We start from the raw sequence: 22,843 nt of genomic DNA on the forward strand, positions 1-22,843 counted from the left end.
AATAGGCTACATCACTTATCGGCAGTGTATAATTAATTTATTGTGTCCATGCTTTAACTTTGCCGTGGAAGAAGATAGGTTATTTTAAACTCGAAAGGCAACTCTTACGCACACTTTTTTTTCAACTGATAACTTAACTTACATACCCAAGTTCAATCAACACATACATTTTTTAAATAGTCAACCCAATGAATAAATGCAAGTTTAACTTTCAAAAACTCATAAAGTTGAGTTCAAAATCCACAACTTGTATAAGCTCGTTCAGTTAAAAATAAGTGGACATAACTAAATGGGTCTGTAATATTTTACAGTGTACCGTGAACTACTCCACTGTGCTGTGGAGTAATGTTTGGCTATGTGATACTAGCGTCTAACAACATTGTTGGATGCTGCATTCCCCGGAGGGGCCGGGGGAGACAACTCTTTCCAGAATTTTGAATTTGGGCTGCAGTAGCAATTTTAAAAGTGAGCTGGCAGTATTACATGCCTTTAATGTTATTTTGCATATCAATGTGGCGATTGTGATGACGTCAGACAATTATTTTTCCTGTATTCACCTGTAGTGTCTCCATTAACGGGTAATTTCGGGGTTTCAACCTGGACCCCATTTCCCCATGCGTTTGTGTCTATTAGTCTGATTTAAACAAAAATCTTTGAAATTGGTCCAGCATTTAACAAGATCACAGTGACTGGCCGGCGCCGAACCAAGCTGAAATATAACCTAATGGGGCAATTGTGGACCCTTGATTTTTGTTCACTAAAAGTGATCGTTTTTGCGATTGACAGGCTCAGATAGTTACTAAAAGTAATAGGCTTGTGTTATCTATAAAAGAGTTTTAGTACATTAGCCTGTACAGCCATGATATATTGCCTAGCTAAACCTTAGCTAACTTAGTACATTAGCTAGTAGCTCATGCATGTTAACAAGACACAAGTTAACTATATTTGCTTTAGTCTTTTGGCAAATTAGCTGTAAATTCGTGGCACTGGTTGCTTAGTCTTTTGTTCATCACAACTTACGTCCACACAAGCCAAGAAAAACAGAACTGGGAGCTGGAAGGTGCTGCTGCTGTCTGGCTTTCTGTGATCTGATGTGCCAATGTGTGTGCTCTGCAGCAGGGACCATTGGAACTCGACAAAGTCTCATCTCCCGCCCAGATATTTTCATTTTTTTATTTATTTTTAATGTCTATTTGTGCAGTGTGCACGTGCCTTTAAGCATACCAATGCCTTTTGTGGTGATTGTTGCTTCTTTGTCCCTACTCAGCTTAGTTCATTGCCGTTTGCCGAAATTTGTATTTCTTGTTCCAGAACTTCCATTACCAGCCAAGAACATAGCAAGCAATAAACCCATATTAGAGTTCAATGTGTGGTGACATCAAAGGTGATATTCAATATTTTCAGTGATGTCCAATGTGTTCTTTATCCTTAAGTGATCCAAAAACACTCAAGACTCAAATGTTAATTCCTCTACTGGAGACTTAATCATTGCCACCTGGAAATCTAATGTCCAAGCAATGCTTCATTACATAACAACTTAGCACAAGCTCAATTATGACATCACTTTATAATAGCTCTTAACCCTTGACCAGAAAAAGTCACACATTTGCATTTTGTAAAGCATTGTAAACAGCAAAGTGTCATCACATTTAACTTGGTAGACAATGCTGGACATGAGACAAGATGTAATGTAAAAATACCATAATATACTCTGAATTGTTTTTCTTCCAGCCCACACTAGAAAAGGCCCAGCTCCATGCACTGCACGGTGACCAGCTGATCCAGAGTAACCACTACGCTGTGGACTCTATTCGACCCAAATGTGTGGAGCTCCGGCGGGTCTGTGATGACTTCAGCAACGAATCAAAAAAAAAGACGGATGTCTTGTCCAAATCACTGCAGATACACATGGGCATTGATAAGGTGAGGATATGATACGACTTAACATATCTACAGATGTCACAACAAGAAACACAAGTTAGATTCCCTGCACTTGGATGTAGATGTTTTTATTTTATTTTTTTGACTTTGGATCAACCTTTGCCTAATTCCTGGTTCTGCATTATTTCCTGGTTCCACTTTGATTTACTGTAGTTTTACATAAAAAAGAAATCCTGTAAAATTAGGTATTATAGGCGACATTTAAGGTGCACTCATTTTCAGTTTGACGGCTAAATGAAGTGGTTTAGATAATCTGGATTAACTGTTGGCTTGTTTATTCATAGTCAGACTTTATTTCACAATGTGTTAATCTCAGCAATTACTTTGGTGAGCACAGTGTCATCACAACTGATAGAAATGATGGCCAAAACTACCAAATTAAGATCCAAGTTGTAATGAGTCAGAATAAATAAAGTAACCCCAGGCTTTGTTTTTAGTAATGTGACCCACAGGGATGTGCACAGACATTTTGGGTGGCAGGGGCTCAAGAAAAAAAATAAGGCCTAATAGTTAATAAATAGAGCTGTCAAACGATTAAAATATTTAATCGCGATTAATCGCATTAATGTCATAGTTAACTCACAATTAATCGCAATTAATTGCACATTTTTATCTATTCGGAATGTCCCTTGATTTCTTTTTGTCCCATTATTTTTTCTCATTTTAATGCTCTTATCAACATGGAAAAGTGGATCGGAATGCTTTGTGTTTTTGTTGCCTGGCTTTGACGAGGGGGCGGACAATTCGCATCAGCTGTGTGCTTGGCCATCAAGTGGTATTTCAGACTGGACGTGCTGCAGTGATAGCTCAGTTCACAACGACAAAACACACAGATCACTTTGGTCTTGTCAGTGGAACCATTTGACAACTTTTTTAAAGTAAACTTTCCATTCAGAATCTTATTGGCATCCATTTCGGCGTCTCGCGCTTGCCATCCACTCAAAATGTAACGTTAGCCTACTACTCTTTGGCCGGCTTGCAAGCCCAAACAAGCCTGTTGTTTTGTTTCTGGTCTAGCTAAATCCGGTGTGGTGTTGTAGTTTTTCTAATGTTACTAGTTGTTGCAACAGCATGTGAAAAAAACTACAAAGTTTGCTAGGCCAAAAAGAATGTTACTCTCGCGATAAATAAATTAACGCCGTTAAAATGTAAAAATAAAACATAACCCATTTAACTGACAGCACTATTAATAAATAGTTATTTATTTGAAATTTAAACAAAACGTTAAATATATTGACACAACTCTGACGACCTTACCAATTTATCTTATTTCCCTTACGCAATTGTTTAATAGATTTAATAAATATTCAACTAAATAATCAGTTCACACAGAGACTTTTTAGTTTTCACCAGGTTAATCACAAACAGCATAGGAAACTCTTCCACAATGTGCATGTGTTTTCTATGCTACTAGTTTCAAGTATATATTTAGAATAAGTGACTGCACCAAGGAGATAGTATTTTTTATTTTGCAAATGTCAAGAAATCATTTTTATTCTTTTGGTACTATTGGAATAAATAACAGTTCAAAAAATATTTTTGAAAAATCTCACATTAAATTGAAAAAGGCTGTTGCTGTAATTTTGGTAATTTTTACAGAAAAAAAACACCAATAATGAAAAAAAAAACACTATTAGCTAAGGAGCCTACGGTCATAATGATGAAGTTACTGTTTAACGCAGGACACTTTTTTCATGTTGTGGTCAATTAAAGACTATTCCAGCGCAAAATGAACCTAGGGGTTAAAGGAGAACTGTGGCCAATTTTTACGTTAATCTTGATCGCTATAAATATGCAAGTACTGTCGATAGAAAAAAGAACAACCAGAATCGGTGCTAGCAAACTGGAGTTGCTGCAGCTACGTCTAGAGCTCTTAGTTAGCTAAAACGGTAGTTTTGGGGGCATGTTCTAAAGGGTGCCTTTATGCCTCTCAACAGACACAAAATGCAATTAAAGCTGCGAGCAGCGATGGACTGTGCGTGTCAGGGTTACAGGCGGACGCCGCTCCTTGCGACCGTGCATTTGCCCGGCACTCAGACACCGCAAATCATCAATGATGAAAAGGGAACTCCCTGCCGAGTTCAACGATACCTCACATAAGACTCTACATCATATGGTTCAAAGGGGGCGTGGCCAAAGTATAGGGGGCGGGCAAAACCATTACCAATGAAAAATAAGTCTGCTGAGTTCATTGATACCTCACATAAGACTCTACCTTAAACGGGTCACCATTTATGAAAGGGGGCGTGGCTTGAACATAGGGGGCGGGCCAAACCATCACCAATGAAGAAGGAAGTCTCTGCTGAGTTCAATGACACCTCACACAAGACTCTACCTTAAACGGTTCAAATGTTATGAAATGGGGCGTGGCCTGAGTAAGTGGGCGTGGTCATATTATAAGGGGCGGCTCAGTATCACATGTAGACCACACATTCTGAGTTTCATGTAAATCAGATGATGTTTGTCATATAAGGCACATTTCCTGTTGCCAGCGGGGGGCGCTATGACCAAAAGTCAGTTTTGGCCTGTAGGTGTCTTCAGGCCTGGACCCTTGTCAATTGTGAGAAATTTCGGGCAGATACGACAACGTACACTCAAGTTACAACAACTTCTATGTTCATCGCTAAACACTCAAAATGGCCGCCACGCCACGCCCACACCGTCTGACGAAAAGTTTTTCTTTTAATAACTTTTCATCGTTAAGGTGTTGGGATGGTACAGACCAAGTTTGAAGTCCATCGGATGAAATCTCTAGGAGGAGTTCGTTAAAGTATAGCACCTTGACTTTTAGGCCTACTTCCTGTTGCTACTAGAGGGCACTATGACTTTAAGTAAATATCGGCCTTTATTTGTCCTCAGGGTTGGACTCTTATGAATCGTGAAAAGTTTCGAGGTAATCGGACAACGTACACTTGAGTTACACCCACTTCCTGTTTCGGCGGCGAAACGCACAAAATGGCTGCCCCGCCACGGCCACGCCCTACGATGAAAAGTTTTTCTTTTAACAGCTTTTCATCTTTAACAACATCTTAAGATGGCAAAGACCGAGTTTGAAGTTGATCGGATGAAATCTCTAGGAGGAGTTCGTTAAAGTACGACGTGGAAATGGCCAAAATCACACTAATTTCAATTCAAAATGGCGGACTTCCTGTTGGGTTTAGGGTATGGCTCTAATGAAGTTTTGAGTACATCTTGACATGATACAAAGGTGTACCAGGTTTCGTGAGTCTACGTTAAACGCACTACAGGGGCTAAATTTTGTTAACTTTCTAGAGGGCGCTTGCAAGCCATTTTTGTGCGCCTATTCCTGAAACCCTTAAAATACGTAAATTTTCACCAGACTTGATGCGACCGCCAAATTTGGTGAGTTTTTGAATATGTTAAGGCCCTCAAAAAGGCAATTCATTTGACGGGAAAAATAAATAATAATTCCTTCAGTTTCAATAGGGCCTTCGCTGTCGGCGCTCGGGCCCTAATAATTCCTTCAGTTTCAATAGAGCCCTCGGCGCTTTCGGCGCTCGGGCCCTAATAATTCCTTCAGTTTCAATAGGGCCTTCGACACTGTCAGCGCTCGGGCCCTAATAATTCCATCAGTTTCAATAGGGCCTTCACCGCTCGGGCCCTAATAATCAGTAGAAAAACAATAGGGTTCCCACACTCCTCTGGCGGACTTCCTGTTGGGTTTAGGGTATGGCTCTCATGACGTCTTTTGTACATCTTGACATGATACATATGTGTACCAAGTTTCGTGAGTCTACGTTAAACGCACTGCAGGGGCTCAATTTCTTTAACTTTCTAGGGGGTGCTAGCGAGCCATTTTTGTGCGGCTATTCCCGAAAACCTTAAAATACGTAAATTTTCACCAGACTTGATGCGACCGCCAAATTTGGTGAGTTTTTGAATATATTAAGCCCCTCAAAAAGCTAATTCATTTGACAGGAAAATAATTCCTTGAGTTTCAATAGGGCCTTCGCTGCTGTCGGTGCTCGGGCCCTAATAATTCCTTCAGTTTCAATAGGGCCTTCGCGGCTGTCTGCGCTTGGGCCCTAATAATTCCTTCAGTTTCAATAGGGCCTTCGCCGCTGTCGGCGTTCGCTGTCTGTACAACATGAACAGGGCCCTTACATGACAACAAGATAGTAGTTAACTATTTGTTTTGTCTTTTGGCTAATTAGCTGTAAACTTGAGTCACTGGCTGCTTAGTCTTTTGTTCATCACCAATCACCTCCGCACAAGCCAAGATAAATTTTCTGGGGTAGGAGCTGGAAGGGGCTGTGTGTGTGTGTGTGTGTGTGTGTGTGTGCACTGTTGCCGAGGAGCGAAGGGGAGAGAGAGAGAGAGAGAGAGAGAGAGAGAGAGAGAGAGAGAGAGAGAGAGAGAGAGAGAGATCGTCTAATCTCCCGATGTTGATTTTTTTAATTTAATAAATACATTTGTACGACAGGGAAGCTGTGTGCAAACAGAAATATATAGGCTATATTCATTAATAATAAAAAAATATACATCCAGAAAATAGGGCTCATTCTCTTGAGGAAGAAAAAGGGCAGGTCCTCAATCCCTTTTTGATGTCTATGTGTGCACGTGACCCATAATTAAGGTTAGTGGGCGAATATGTACATTGGCAAACCAAATGGCAGTTAGACATAACTTAATAAATTCTGAGGACTTAACTATCGAGACCCTCTTAAAGTGATGTCCACAAACTGGAAAGGGATGATGTGATGCAGGTGGTGAATACTTACTGTTTTTACTGGACAGTATTCTTCCCCTCTACTGTTTACATTCCTATTTGTATTTCACTCTCATGTTTTTATTCCTCGTATTTCACATGTAGATTCTTCTCCTGTAATCATGTAACACCAACATGCATGAAGAACAAGTGATGGTTTGTCATTAAAGGGACACTTCACCGATTTAGCATTAAGCTTTGTATCAGTAGAAACCCGGTACTATTTTTGAATGACCGTTCTTCCCTTCCTCATGTCCCCCCGAGAGGGGAGATCTCTGTATTGTGGGTCTGGAAAAAAGCCTCAGATGACGCAAAATGACGATTTTTGCGTCATCTGAGGCTTTTTTGCCCAGAGGCAAAAGACTACAGCTAGTATTAGGAGCCACTTCCGCATAGCCCATAGGGGTTTGGACTGTCGGCTTTTTCCGGAGATTGCCGAGGAAAAAATGAGTGTCAGCCATCTTGAATCCTTGCTTAGCTTCTCAGCAGGAGCAGAAACTGTTCATCCCGAAGGAAATTTTAGAACAACAATTATGTGCATTCAAACTACCGCACACGTGTACCACCGGGATACATTGGAGAATATGCAGGACACTTTATTACAGACGCAATACTCGACACACTACGCGAGCTTCGCCTGCATGGAGACCAGCGGTGGTGCTCGATGGCTCTGGCCGGTAAAGAGACCTCATCAGCGGGGAGCGTTGAACGAGTGTGCCTGTGGAAAGCTAACGCTAGCTGGCCACCTGTTCCACCAATCCTGCTTGCAAGTGTACGCTCATTAAACAAACTGGACTACATCCAACTTCAACAAAACTCCCAACGTGAGTTCAGAGAGTGCTGTGTTTTTGTTGTTGGAAATATTGCTGTGGACAATCCAGCCTGCTGCTCTGTCACCGGATAAGACTAGCTAGTGGAGGTGGGCTGTGTTACCACGGACTGCCTGTTGCAAAAATGCAAAAATGGGGTGATTTGTATCCAACTAACTGCTAACTGCTGGTGGAGTTTGTGACTGTAAAATGCCGACCATTCTACATCCCACGCAAATTTACGGCTGTGTTTATACTCGATGTTTATACCACAGCCCACCAAGAGCTAATGCTAGTAGCTATGTGTTAGCCTTCTTTTATGGCTTGGTTGAATTCTAATGTAGAATGCGGTCTGTTATTTTCTTGATAACAGACCGCTGCTAAGGATAACACACCGTTGCCATGCATAGCAGAGCGTTGCCATGGACACAGTTCTGTTCACTCTGGAGCTATCAATCAATCCGCTGAAAGAAGTCCGGATAATGTATCAGCTGTGGCAAAAAAGTATATATTTTAAATGCGTAACACCACTTGAAACGTTTTTTCGTGTATATGGTTGAAATGACAATAAAACACACTTGTTGAGTTGATCGCCTCACTGTCTATCTGTAAAGGGTAGGCGTGGCTTGGGAGTAGACGCTAAAGCAGCAAAGCAAGTCCCAGCTAACTATTTTTGGTTCCCAGAACGTTCTGGGAACGTTCATTTTTGGTTGCGCGAATGTTCCCTGAAGGTTAGGTTTGGTTAGGTTTTGGTTGTGTTTTGGTTATTATGGAAAGTTGGTTGAACGTTCTGGGAACGTTCGTTTTTGGTTACATCAAACGTTCTCCAAACTTTTAGAGAACGTTCCCCTAACGTTGCAACCTTTAGCGAACGTTCCCCTAACGTTGTAACCTTTATAGAACGTTCCCCTAACGTTACAACCTTTAGATAATGTTCCCCCACCGTTGCAACCATTATGGAATGTTCCTCTAACGTTATTTTTTACAGTCCCATAACCTTTAAAAAACTAACAACCATGGTACCAAAAAATTAAAAAAACATTTTTATATAAGAATCCGTTTTATTTGCCATATAGACACATACTGCACAAGAGAGACAACATACATATAGGCACATTAACACAATATATTGTATAAATGTAGAATGCAAATCTGCCCTACAAAGGAAAAACATGTTTGGGCAAAAATGAGTTAATGTCACTTTTGGGGTATTTGAGACCTCCTTTAATATGTGAATAAATATTGGGTTTAACAAGAAAATAAAGACAACCGTAACATCCAAAACCATACGAGAAACCACAGCAGAACGCCGTAATAGCTGTTACGGATCTCTGCACTCGGAAGTTGAGTGTTCGGACTTTGTTTAGCCAGGCATCAAGAGAGAGGTTACTGTACCGCACGTGATCTTACTGTACTCTAGCCTCGTCATAGCCTACTTTGCGCGCTTTTAATTGTCACCAAACCACGTAACATACCACGACATATCAAATAAAGTGATGATTCCTATTCTGTCAGTGACAGCCCGAGCTAGCTACATTGCTAGCTACAGCGCTAACGTTGATGCTGACACACCTCCTCAGCGGGCCTTGCGGAGGCTCACACACTAGACGCGAAAACCAATTATGAAATACACAGCTGGCATCCTACCTTTCCATGCAATTCGATATAATACATGGAAGATAATACAATCCATAGCAATGCACGTCATCTGCTGTATCCACAACAATCCATACGTGTTTGAGCTATATTTCCTTCTTGCAGGTGTTCATGTCAAATCTCACACATCCATAAATCCATAAAAGCACTAAGCTAGTTATTGCTAACGTCCGTACAAAGTATGCTAACCTAAATGTTATCTCAGAATTAAAAAGTAGTAATCCAAGTCGAGCTTGTTGACTGTGCATCTTAAGCAGTTTGGTGGCCCTTAGTGTTAAACATTATATATTTATTGTTAAATAAATATACCTTTGTATTAAATTATAATTAAATTATCTTTGAGAAAATACTTCTTGTATTTTTTCATACTGTACTGCAAAGTTACTTATCTGTCATACTGTTAAACTGTGTTAGTGTTGCCACACTATCCTGATCATTATAGGAGTAAATAGGAACAAGCAAAGGTTTTCTATATAATTTAAAACAAATACCATGATGACTAGACCTTGGTTAGGTGTTCTTATAATGGATGCAAGTATGGTGAACAGCAAGCAAATATTGATTATATGTCAGTTACTGCCTTTTGCCTTTGCATGACTCCTTGTTTTTGGCACATGATACAAAGGAAGAGTACAGGAACTGCCAAATAAGGATCAAAGGTCAATTTTGAGCTCAAGCTTTTTATACATACAAACATTTCTTAATTATAGCAACTAGTTGTCAAATTTTGGGAGTTTTACCTATAATACTTTTGTCTGGACAAAACAGAAACTTTAAAGTCATTTTTCTCAGTTTCACACTAGCAAGTTAAGGTCTTTTGCCTTTGCAGGGCAGAAATGTAGTGTGCAAGATGCATATTGGAATGATAAAGTATGTAATGTGTAGGTGAATGGCCAAAGTGGGGATGTCCCCACTTATCAGCAGTTCAGGAGAGTGATGGCAGAGGGAAAGAAGCTGTTCTTGTGTCTGGTTTTTTGTGTGCAGGGATCTGTAGCGCCCGCCAGAGGGGAAGAGGCAGGAGGATGGCAGCAGTGTAGAAGATGGCCAATAGCTCTTGTGGTAGGCCATGCTTCCGCAGTTGCCATAGGAAGTACATCCTCTGCAGAGCCTTTTTAAGGATGTTGGACTCCCTCTTCAGGTCCTGGGAAATGATGGAGCCCAGAAACTTGAATGAGTCGACCTTTGACACTAGGCTGATGGATATTGTGAGGGGGAGCACTGGGGGGTCCTCCACGTCTGCTGCAGTCAGCGCGGGGAAGTTTTTCTGAGAGGCCGCTAGAGTAGCAAGAAGAAGCAAAGTTACAAGTCAAATTAAAACCCCTTATCAGCCAAGCTACGCATAATACTGATGTGAACAATAACACCTGCCTGTTATAACCCTGCAGATTGTCAGGTCCTGGAAGGCCTTTGTCTTTCTACCCTGCAGGCTATACAACGTCATTGGTTGAAAGGTTGTCAGAAAAAGTTGCTGTAAAACAAATATAGAAATACAAATTAAACATGTAGAACAAAGTGGAGAGCTTGTACAATCTCATTTTGTAAGAGAAGTCAGTTCAGTTATGATATTTTAATTTATGCAATTATATAGTGTTATCTTAGGGCAGGGTAGGGCCACTTAATTACCATTTTGTTCCTCCTCTCCTGTTGAACTCCTGCAGCTCGATGACTGTTGAGCAGAGCGACAGCAACACGTCATCGACTGGAGCAGAGGGAGGTGACTGGGAGCTCCTTAAGAGCATGAGCAGCTCATCCATCTTTTCCTCAAATGTGTCCATCCGCTGTGCCATGCGGGTAATGGAGGTCCTCATGGCTATGGAATAATTAATGGTTTTAGTTGTTATACATTATAACAGTCACGTGATATGCACCAGGTTGAATTTCAGTAGTTCCATGGTAGGAAATATGACTGGTTTCTTAAAGGAGAATTCCGGCCAATTTTTACATTAATCTTGATCGCTATAGCTACGCGAGTACTTTCGATAGAAAAAACACCGAATCAGTGCAGGTAACACGGAGAAGCTGCAGCTACGTACTACAAGCGTCCCCTGAGCTAAAACCGCAGTGCTCGGGGCAAGTTTTAGAGTGCCTTTGTGCCTCTTAACAGACACAAAATGCAATTAATATGTATGTGCCACATGAACAGGGCCCTTACGTGTCAACAAGATGCGTTTTCAACTCAGACATTGTTTAAATTCACCTACCCTGGTCCCTGTCTCGATCCTGCCGGTAGCTAGCTTGCCCTGCTAGCTGATAGCCGTTAGCTGCTATCTGCCGTCCGGTGAGTGTATTCAGACAGGCTTCTGTGATAATCATCCCAGTAACAATCCACGGAGCGGTGGTGGTGTGGCTATGTCAGAGGACAGGTCATGTCACGTCTTGAAGTGTATTCCCGCCTAAAAAAAACAGTAGTGCGGTAGTAGCTGTTAGCTGTTAGCTGCTAGCTGCCCTCCAGTGAGTGTGTACAGCCAGATAGCTGTTAGCCGTTAGCTGCTATCTGCCGTCTGGTGAGTGTATTCAGCCAGGCATCTGTGATAATCATTCCAATAAAACTCCACGGAGCGCCCGGTGGTGTGGCTATGTCTCCCAGTTACTGATGCTAGCTTTAGCTTGTGCTTGGAGCAGCAAGTTCATCTGCCTGTTTCCCCTCTGTCAGTCTCGTTCTTTCCAACTCTTGTGAGTTGTGCTAGTTCTTCGTCTGTATACTCGGGTTCGAATAAATACGTTCTAAAAACTAACGTTCCCTAAACGTTAGTTTTTGGTTTGGTTCGAACTAACCTTTAGAGAACCAAAAACTAACGTTCCCCAACGTTCCCTAAACGTTCTGTGTTAGTGGGGGTGCATTCTGGGATTTGGTGTCTTTCATCCACATGAGCCCAAAACACATTTTCTGGCCTAGAAGCCACCAATTTCTAAAAAAAATTCACATTTCTACTACATAAGTGACCCAATTTAAATATATATTCATCCTTCAAATGGTGAAATATTCCTTTAAAGATCCCAATTACCCCTGTAATACAGGGCACTCACACTGAGCCACCACATTGGAAGGGATTTAATTAGCTACATTACAAACTTGCCCTGTTTGAATTTCTGCTGTGTACAGGTAACCCAGTGGTGTGAGTCTGGCATCTACATGCTGGCCTTCCAGGCTGTGGATAAGTGTCAGTCACAGGAAGGGGCAGAGTCAGCACTTATTGACATCGAACACTTTCTGGAGTCTGCAGAAAAGAACCAACTGACTGAATTGAAGAACCTCCACAACCTGTATGATGTTGTCCTGTCCGAGGATATCAAGGTATGGTGAACAACATGACTGGATATTCTGTTGCAGTGATAATGTTGAGGAGGATTGAAAGTAGGGGTGCACGATTCAGAAAATGTAATGATTCAATTCAATATTGATTTTTTTTAGGCTCAAGATTAGATTAAAAATCGATTTTCGATTCAAAAACGATTCTCGATAAAAAAAAAAACGATTCACGGGAGCCCTAATAGCTCAGTTGGTAGAGCGGGCTCCCATATATAGCGGTTTGCTCCTTGACGAAGCGGACTCGGGTTCAACTCCGACCTGTGGCCCTTTGCTGCATGTCATCGCCCCCCCCCCCCCTCTCTCCCCTTTCATGTCTTCTGCTGTCCTATCCAAATAAAGGCTGAAAATGCCCAAAAACATAATCTAAAAAAAACAACCACAAAAAACGATTCACAGTATGTAAATGTACTTTTCCTATGTGATTGCAGTAGACATACAATAAAAAAAAAAAAATGAATAGATTTTTGGAATTCTATAAATCGATTTTGAATCGGTAGAGCTTGAATCGCGATACGAATGTAAATCGATTTTTTTGCACACCCCTAATTGATAGTGAGCTTTCTTCCTGCAGGCCAATGTTCTGAAGGCACTGAAGCGCCTGGAGGACGTCCAGGAGATGTTTCAGAAGCGACACGTCAGTCTGAAGAGGCTGTCAGCTAAACAGATGAGGCCCGTCCAGCCCGTTGCCCCGCGGCCTGAGTCCTCTCCCAAACGGCCTGTACTGAAGAACCCACCGAGGACGACTGGGAGCCAGCAGCGTGAGTCGGATATTGTAATAACCAGTTTATTTGTGGAGCAGATCATGTGCCTGGTGTTACAGGCTCAAACTGTTTTTAAACACTTACTGTCTGTGACATGAATGACACCTTAAAGGGGTGATAGAATGATTATATAGGGTATTTCACACTGTTCCTTATGGTCTCCTAATGGGGTATGTAACATTGGTTGGGCTGAAAATTGCCTGGTTGATATTTTATTGGCCCTTATGCATCCCTGTGTTTTGGCCCTATTTGTAACAAGAGCTTTTCTTCCAAATATGGTATGGTCATGAATATTTAGATGAGCTGCGCGGTGATTGGTTGAGCGACTTGCCATACGCAGACATTAGAGACGCGCGCTGATTGGTTGAGCGAATCCCCAATACACATACATTAGAGAAGCGACAGAATCTCATATTCCAGACACTGCAATGTTTCATTACCAAATTCACTTCTGAGACTTTTTTAAGCGAGAAATCAACTATATAAAGCTCAAATATGGGCCGTTTTACTAAAATTGATGGCTAATTGCAAATTTGGTAAGACGTGTCGGACTTTAGGAGCTCCACACAGTCTGACGAGAAAGCGACAGCCTGCTGGGCTCCATACCCAGGGCAAAGTCACCCTTTGTGGATACTGCATACGGGGCTCCGCGGCCAGCTGCCCGCATAACTATATCTATAAATAATACATTTACGGTTTTGAATGTCCCAACGTCTTATAAAGCTAACCCATGTGTCCGATTTGATTTTAAGGCATTTTTATGAACGCAAGGCGTCTTTGTAGGACGAACAGCTGCTTGCTATATGTCCCATTCATTACAATGGGGAAATACCGCAGCTAGCTAGCTACATTGTCGCCATAACTAAATTATATTTACAGTTTGAATTTCGTCACGCCACTTATACAACATCATTCCCCAATGTCTTATAAAGCTAACCGTTGTGTCCGATTTGATTTTAAGGCTTTTTTATGAACGCAAGGCGTCTTTGTAGGACCAGCAGCTGCTTGCTATATGTCCCATTCATTACAATGGGGAAATACCGCAGCTAGCTAGCTACACTGTCGCCATAACTAAATTATATTTACAGTTTGAATTTCGTCACGCCACTTATACAACATCATTCTCCAATGTCTTATAAAGCTAACCGTTGTGTCCGATTTGATTTTAAGGCATTTTTATGAACGCAAGGCGTCTTTGTAGGACGAGCAGCTGCTTGCTATATGTCCCATTCATTACAATGGGGAAATACCGCAGCTTGCTCACTTTCGCATAACTAAAGTATATTTACAGTTTGAATTTCGTCACGGTATGAATATTACAGGTTCCTCAAGGTCTTACAAAGCTTAGCTAACACTTGTCCGATTTCGGATTTCAATTGAATGTATTTTTGTGAATGTCAGAGTTAGGAGGAGGCTAGCTAGCTCTCATTGATGGACTCCATCTCACCGCGGCTCTATCAATGAGACTCGCGGACAAGAGGCGTTTATTTCCCCGATTGTTTGTTTAAATAACTCAACACACATACCCATTATAAGATTAACTGGAACCTGCGGGCTGCGGTAAAAGATTGCGGGCGTAACAAGCTCGCTGACACTGCGGTCAGGGTGGCGATGTAGCAACCCAGGCAGCACCAACACCGGCACTAAACTCCGACACACAGTCGGAGAAAATTTGCAATTAGCCATCCATTTTCGTAAAGCGGCATATTCGTAAAGCCATATTCGAGCTTTATATGGTTGATTTCTCGCATAAAAAAGTTTCAGAAGTGAATTTTGTAATGGAATAGCAGAGATCTGCGTGACCTAGCTAGATTCAGAAGACTACCTGATCTCAGGTCAGTTGTGTAGCCTATGTAAATGTTGGGGCGTGACTGTTCTCTTAAGGTTCCGGATTTTGAGATGCTTGCGCAAGCAACTCAGCTTTGTTGGGATTCGCCCGTTTTCAGCAGCAGTTTCAAAATATGAGATTTTCATAGTAAAGGGGTGTCAGTGGGATTTTGAGCTTCTTTGTATGTCCTATTTACCCACCGAACTGTCGTTATTCAACTATGACAGGGTAAAATCGGTTTTGCATTCTATCACCCCTTTAAGCTGCAAACAGTATTGTAATTATTTTTTCTTCATAATCTTAACTCATTTTTATAACTGCATGTATGTAATGTAACAAAGCTCTGAAAAAAGAAATGATTGAAGTTACTTATGCTGTATACTCTCAATTCATTCTAGCTCTGGCTCGCAGAGCTTCTGATAATTCTAACAGTGGCAAGCAGCCAGCAGAAGCTGATCCCAGCAAGAAGAAGAACATACGCAAGGCCAAAGGAGGCATCAAGGTATCCTCCTTGCGGTCCCACTTTGAAATCTCACTGTTAATTAATTAAATTATAACCCTTTCAACAACTAACTTTAAAGATTTTTAAAGTTCTGTCAATCTCAATGTAAGAAAGAACAACTGACTATGAAACTAAGGGAGGGTATCGTACTTACATTTTTAGTTTTAGCGTATTCATAACACCTTTCTATTACGTAAGTATGGATAAGTGGTACTGAATGACAGTCAATTTATTGATACTTGGAATTACCAAAGTATATTGATAGGTATCATAAAGGTACAGAATTCCCCAGCTCTATTTGACATAAGGATAGTCCATCATTATACACTTATATAGTGCAGACAGCACTATTTTAAAAGAGTACATAACTTTGTTCATATTTCTAATAAATTCCCAGTGTTTCTAAGATTGACTGAATTATCAGTTAAGATGTAATGAGAAGGCATCTTAAATTATCCAATTGATGTGATACTATAGCCATAAAAACACTTTCTTGGTTTTGAGCTTTACAATGGCACTGGCACAAGCAGATACAGAAGGTTCATTTGATATTGACTTTTTTTTTTTTTAAATCAAACTATTCAAAGCTATTTAAATGGAAAAGTAAAGTGAATAGGCCACATGTGTCAAACTCAAGGCCCGCGGGCCAAATCCGGCCCCTCGCAAGTTTTGATCCGGCCCGCATATCAATTTAGGTTCACAATAGATTTTGGCCCGCCTAGTTGTGCGCAGAAACCAAAGTGACGGAAACTCTTTTCAAACTGTAATTATGCGATACTCAATGCAGAATTTGGCAGATTTGCTGACTTTGAGATTCAGGAATTCCCACAGAAGCAGAGAGTTTTCATATTTAGGCTGTGAAACAGGTTGCTGTAAAAAAATTTAATCATTATTTTGCTTGATTTGCAAAACTCTATGATGGCTAAGGAACTTTTTTTTAGGGCTTTATGTCAACATAACTGTAAGTGAGAAAGCTATATGAGATATGCAATGATACAATCAAATATGTTTTACTTAGATTAAATAAAAGCATGTCAAACTCTACATGCCTGGCCCATGATGTGATTCTTATTTCCAAGTGTGGCCCTTAGTGAAGTTGAGTTTGACACCCCTGGTATAGACTAATGGTCAGGGGTTCAAGCCTCAGTTTACTTAATTAAAAAAAAAGAAACACAAAACAACATATAAAGAAATAATACATTTATTATAAATTTTATGTTTTCATATATATATTGTTTATTTTATATTTTGTCATATATATTATTTTTTTCATATGTTGTTTTGTGTGTTTAGGATTGGAGATGAAAAGTTTAACTGACACGTAACCCCGATCAGCTTCGTGGGAAATTAAGAATCAATCCACTAAGCACCAACTGCAAAGTTTAATTTTAAATGAATGTAGCCTACTGGCAGTCTGGCACACGTGGGTGCTCAGTATTTTCCGTGGGTGCTCGAGCTCCAGAGCACCCACGGTATCGGCGCCTATGCTCCTGATGAGATCTGCCTCAGGTGCACTGGGAGGAGTCTTCCGTTCTGTGCCAGGCAAACCAAAACACCACACTATAAACAAAATAAAACACCCGAAACACCACACTATATACAAAATAAAACACCCGAAACACCACACTATATAAAACATAAGAAAACTGTGGCTGCCTGGCTCCACTTTGTGACATATATACATGTAAAAAGTATAAATATAGGCTATAAAATATGAAGAAGAATTATCTTGAGGCCTCAAGATAACTATCTTGAGGCCTCAAGATACTATCTCGTGGCCACAAGATAGTTATAATAAATTTTTTTGACAAAGTGGGACCAGGGGGGCTCCGTAAAAGTGAGATAAACATTGTGGGGATATATTGTGAAATAGTTGTATATTGTAAAAAACACTTATGTACGACAGTACAGAGGTTATTGACATGAATGTTTATATTCAAGAAAAGGAGGGATGTCATGTATTGGATTAGATAGGTCATGTCTAATAACAGGAAGTAACGTGAGAGTAGCGACGGAGATAGTCTGATAAGCATTCGGCTGTAATAATCGTGTTCGGACGATAAAGCAAGTAAAAGAAGAAGCTCCATGTGGTGATTGTCAGTATGCAATCTTGAGGATAGTTATTAGCAGTGCAAAGAGACTATACAGGACAAAGTGGAATCTATATACCTAATAACTGAAAACCATCACAGAAGAGTAGTGAGACTGTAGAAGTGCTATATAAATGCAGTACATTTACATTTAGACTGCAGTGGCCAGGGATCGAACCACCGACCTTATTATGCATATACATATACTACTTTAATGTTTACATTCAGCTTATTAATTTGCAATTACTTTCCAAAAATTTATATTACCTTTTTCACATTTAACTATGTTATATTTTATCTCTATATTTTAACTTACTATTATGTCTTATGTCTTGATTCTAATTTAGTGTAATATTGTGATTTTTTTTTCTACAAACTTAAGAGCATAGTTGAAGTTTGCCTGAGGCCCACGATTTTCATTGGCAACAAGTGGTTCTGTAATTGTTGTACATTTGACAATATATAGCTTGAACTTGATTTCTGAGTTGTTATATGTAGTATAGGTTGGAATGCTTGTCACAGCTATTAGTATTAGTACGGCTTCTGTCTCAAAAAAACGTTCTACCAGTCTCCCTTAGAACCACATTCCCCCACCTTTTCATAGTCCTTCTGGCTGAAGTCGGTACTAATACTAATTAGTATGCCACCCTAGTGGTGTTAGCTGCTGTGCTGCGATTTTGCTCGATCCCATTTACTGCTTTACAGTGTGCATAATTTGGATGCGCATCCCAGATTTATTTTGTGCTGCTGACTGTGATAGTGTTGATGTGTTTACATAAACCTTCCTCCATAATTGATCAGGGCAGACAGTTCCCAGATCTGTTGTTAGTAAGCTTTGTGAACATGTTCAAACAAACCTTTGCTGGTATATCAAATGTCTGTAACGGAGCGCTTCCAGGACTCAAAATGTTAGCTTGAGGTGCTCTTTGGATGGGATAAACATAACGTAGAAACCATAAGGAAACTCCAAGGCACTCTCTTGTAGGCAAATTAAAAAGCCTTTATTTATGGCTTGGTCAAGTCTACAAGAGAGTGCCTTGGAGTTTCCTTATGGTTTCTACAAACCTGTGCTGGTGCTGGTGCTGGATTGTAACTGTTTAATCAGGCAGTTTTTTCAACAAGTGACATTAATGCAGGCGATTTTTTTCTTGACCATTCCTCTCCTCAACAACTAATGAGATGCCCATTAAAGGCAAAGTCTCTGGAGTTTCTTTCGAAATATGTGTACCAAACATTAATCAGGTAGTCGGCCATGCAGCTGTAAATAAAGTTCAGAAATGTTATCCGAGTAATTTTAAGCTGCAATTGGCATGGCTTTTATTTGAAAACAACAAAACAAAAAATGTTTACTAATAATCTATTTACCCTTAGCTAGTGTACCCGAGGATTTCTTATATTGTCTAGATTCAGGTTTGGCTGTAAAATAAAGACACAGGCTTCCAAGGCACTGCACGTCTCACTTTATTCAACCCCAACACAGTCATCCGTCAGAAAATACAACCCTTTAACCACTTCCGTTTTTCCCGTCACAATAAAAACTCTATGTTTACTGTAACTTCCTCTTAACCTTCAACTGAGAGGTTACACAATAAAATACCTTACACTAGTTAAAGCAGCATTGCATAACATTGGTATTTTTTGCGATTTGTCCTGTTGAAAAATAAATGATGGTCCAACTAAACGCAAACCGGATGGGGCGGCATGTCGCTGCAGGATGCTGTGGTAGCCATGCTGGTTCAGTATGCCTTCAATTTTGAATAAATCCCCAACAGTGTCACCAGCAAAGCACCCCCACACCATCACACCTCCTCCTCCATGCTTCTCGGTGGGAACCAGGCATGAAGAATCCATCCGTTCACCTTTTCTGCGTCGCACAAAGACACGGCGGTTGGAACCAAAGATCTCAAATTTGGACTCAACAGACCAAAGCACAGATTTCCATGTACACAAGGAATGTCCATTCCTTGTGTTTCTTGGCCCAAACAAATCTCTTCTGCTTGTTGCCTCTCCTTAGCAGTGGTTTCCTAGCAGCTATTTGACCATGAAGACCTGATTCGCGCAGTCTCCTCTTAACAGTTGTTCTAGAGATGTGTCTGCTGCTAGAACTCTGTGTGGCATTCATCTGGTCTCTAATCTGAGCTGCTGTTAATTTGCAATTTCTGAGGCTGGTGACTCAGATTAACTTATCCTCAGCAGCAGAGGTGACTCTTGGTCTTCCTTTCCTGGGGCATTCCTCATGTGAGCCAGTGTCGTTGTAGCGCTTGATGGTTTTTGCGACTGCACTTGGGGACACATTCAAAGTTTTCGCAATTTTCCAGACTGACTGACCTTCATTTGTTAAAGTAATGATGGCCACTCGTTTCTCTTTACTTAGCTGATTGGTTCTTGCCATAATATGAATTGTAACAGTTGTCCAATAGGGCTGTCGGCTGTGTATCAACCTGACTTCTGCACAACACAACTGATTGTCCCAACCCCATTAATAAGGGAAGAAATTCCACTAATTAACTCTGACAAGGCACACCTGTGAAGTTAAAACCATTTCAGGTGTCTACCTCATGAATCTCATTGAGAGAACACCAAGGGTTTGCAGTGCTATCAAAAAAGCAAAGGGTGGCTACTTTGAGGAATCTAAAATATAAGACATGTTTTCAGTTATTTCACACTTTTTTGTTAAGTACATAATTCCATATGTGTTCATTCATAGTTTTGATGCCTTCAGTGAGAATCTACAATGAAAATAAAGAAAACGCATTGAATGAGAAGGTGTGTCCAAACTGTTGGCCTGTACTGTATGTACTGTATGCATATATATATATATATATATATATATATATATATATATGCAAATACAGTTAATCTTTGCACCAGCTTTTGCAGTGAAGCCTACATAAAGTATCAACTGCAACTACAAAGTAGCTTGTAATCTCCTACACAATCTGGACTGTGGTCATAACATCTACATCTTATAACTTATCTATCTATCTATCTATCTATCTATCTATCTATCTATCTATCTATCTATCTATCTATCTATCTATCTATCTATCTAATCTAATCTATGCATTCTGCATTTACTGTTGGCCTAGTTAAATATTTACCAATGACTGATGACCACCTGAATGCAAATACCTGGTAAAGACATGATATTTGCTGATTTTACAAGTTGACAGGGATTGCCTGAATGCACCATTTAACAGCTCTATTGGGACAAAGCTAGATTAGTTTACTGATGTTCAGTGGTATCTAGGTTTGCATTTTAGACATACTATACAAAGCCCCTGTCCTAAAAAAACAACTTATATGTGTGGTGTGTGTTTGTGTCTCAGATTGAGGTGATGCATGAGAAAAGCCAAGGAGGCTCCACCCATGTTGTTGTGACCAATGAGACAGAGGAGAGTCTGTCCAACAGACGCAGGTATGGACAGCACATTCACTATACTGAAAAGACACATGATTATGTAATTCTCAGTAAACATGATATAAAGGCCACATTGCACAGCAGCAATTTACTGATTCCAGAGAGAAAAAACACAACTGTTACAGTTATATGCCATAATTTTTTGCATGGTTTGAAGTGTGCTGTTTTATAGTGATTTGTATCAATTACCACATGCATTGCGTATCTGAAGTGCACATTTCAGCTGCGTCAACTGCTGTCTGGTGCTCCGAAACTAATGGCGTTTTTCCATTACATGGTACCTGCTCGACTCGCCTCGACTCTACTCGCCTTTTTTGGGTTTCCATTACAAAAAAAAATCCCTGGTACCTGCTAACAGGTACTTTTTTTAGTATCACCTCCGTCAAGGTTCCAAGCAAGCTGAGGCGATACCAAAAGGTGACGTGAAAACCTGCAGACTACTGATTGGTTAGAGATAATCGTCATTAATCACTGCGTCATCATTGCTCGTGACAGACTGGGGTGTCCTGAACAAACCCACCATTTTTAAATAGTTAAGCCAGCGGTGTGTTATTTGCTGCCTCCAGCTTCTTTTGAAACTAAATTTGTCTTCTGGCTGTGGTAACAGCCATATGCCGAGAGTCAAAAACAACACACCTTCGACGTTCTGTGTGTGTGTGTGTCGCGCTAGGTCACGCAGTTTCCTGCGGCATTGCTATGACGACCAGCCACGCTCGCCTCACGCATGAGGCGATACTAAATCTGCAATGGAAAATGAGGACGGTGCACCGTGGTCAAGCCAAGTAGAGTAGAGCTGGTACTAGCAGTGGGTAAGCACCAGAGATGGGAGTAAGTCACACATGGGCAAGTCACAAGCAAGTCTCAAGTCTTAACCTTCAAGTCTCAAGCAAGTCCAAGTCATTTCTTGTGACAATCAAGCAAGTCAAGTCAAGTCATAGCTTTGGTCAAGCAAGTCAAGTCAAGTCATACAAAAGTTTCCATTTTTAAACAAGCTAAAGACAGTAATTATGAACTGCTGGAGTTTTTTTTGCATTTTTTACTCAATATTCAAAAGACATTGCGTCCACATACATCTGAAGAGTTTAAATTAACACAGATAAAAAAGCACAGCCTAAAACTGATATTAGGCCAACAATAAATAAACATTGTTCAATATGCCTCAAACATGACATCAAATCATGAAATTCCTTCAAACAATTCAAGTATAATGGTTCCTAAGTCAAATAATATTCTTCAAACATGCCTCACGTTTATGGGACAGAAACACATCCTTTAACCTTTCCTTCTCTTAAAGAACAAAACATATTCTTTAAGAGGAGCTGAATCCCACCACCTTTGCTTATCACATGGAATGGAAAGTATATGTTGATATTTGTCATTGTATTTGTGAGTGAATGTGTGCGTGTTTGAGAAAGAGTGAGTGAAAAGTTATTAATATTGGTGAGTGAATGTGCGTGTGTGTGAGAGTGCAGAGTGTGTTGTATGTGTCCCTAGCTTTATTCACATATTACGTCTGTATGTGTGTGTGTTTATGAGAGAGAGAGAGAGAGAGAGAGAGAGAGAGAGCGAGCAGTTTGTGTTGTGTGTGTATGTGTGCCTAGTTTTATTCGCTCTTACCGCCACCTTAAACAAAGAGGGGAGGGTGTGCTTATTCATGGCCAAAAACTGAAGGGAGTTCTGTCCATCACAAACGTCCAAATAGTGGTTCAGCTGAATATGTGGACTGGAACCCGAATCTCTCCCGATTTGAAGTGTCTGATGAAATTCGACGTCGGAAATTTTTGTACTGCTGACCT

General features: G+C 40.5%; 1 protein-coding gene across 7 annotated transcripts in view; it reads left to right on the forward strand.

Moving 5' to 3' along the window:
- The window catches only part of mcf2l2 (MCF.2 cell line derived transforming sequence-like 2), a 376,220-nt gene that overhangs the window by 151,389 nt on the left and 201,988 nt on the right, over nucleotides 1–22,843 (forward strand). For all 7 annotated transcript variants that reach the window (XM_039810745.1, XM_039810749.1, XM_039810748.1 and 4 more), the window contains exons 11-15: nucleotides 1,732–1,923; nucleotides 12,239–12,430; nucleotides 13,017–13,203; nucleotides 15,433–15,536; nucleotides 20,956–21,044. In XM_039810745.1, coding sequence (XP_039666679.1) covers nucleotides 1,732–1,923; nucleotides 12,239–12,430; nucleotides 13,017–13,203; nucleotides 15,433–15,536; nucleotides 20,956–21,044 — 764 coding nt within the window. The remainder of the gene's footprint in view (nucleotides 1–1,731; nucleotides 1,924–12,238; nucleotides 12,431–13,016; nucleotides 13,204–15,432; nucleotides 15,537–20,955; nucleotides 21,045–22,843) is intronic.

Source organism: Perca fluviatilis, chromosome 9 (assembly GCF_010015445.1).
Source record: "Perca fluviatilis chromosome 9, GENO_Pfluv_1.0, whole genome shotgun sequence".
Taxonomy (NCBI): Eukaryota; Metazoa; Chordata; class Actinopteri; order Perciformes; family Percidae; genus Perca; species Perca fluviatilis.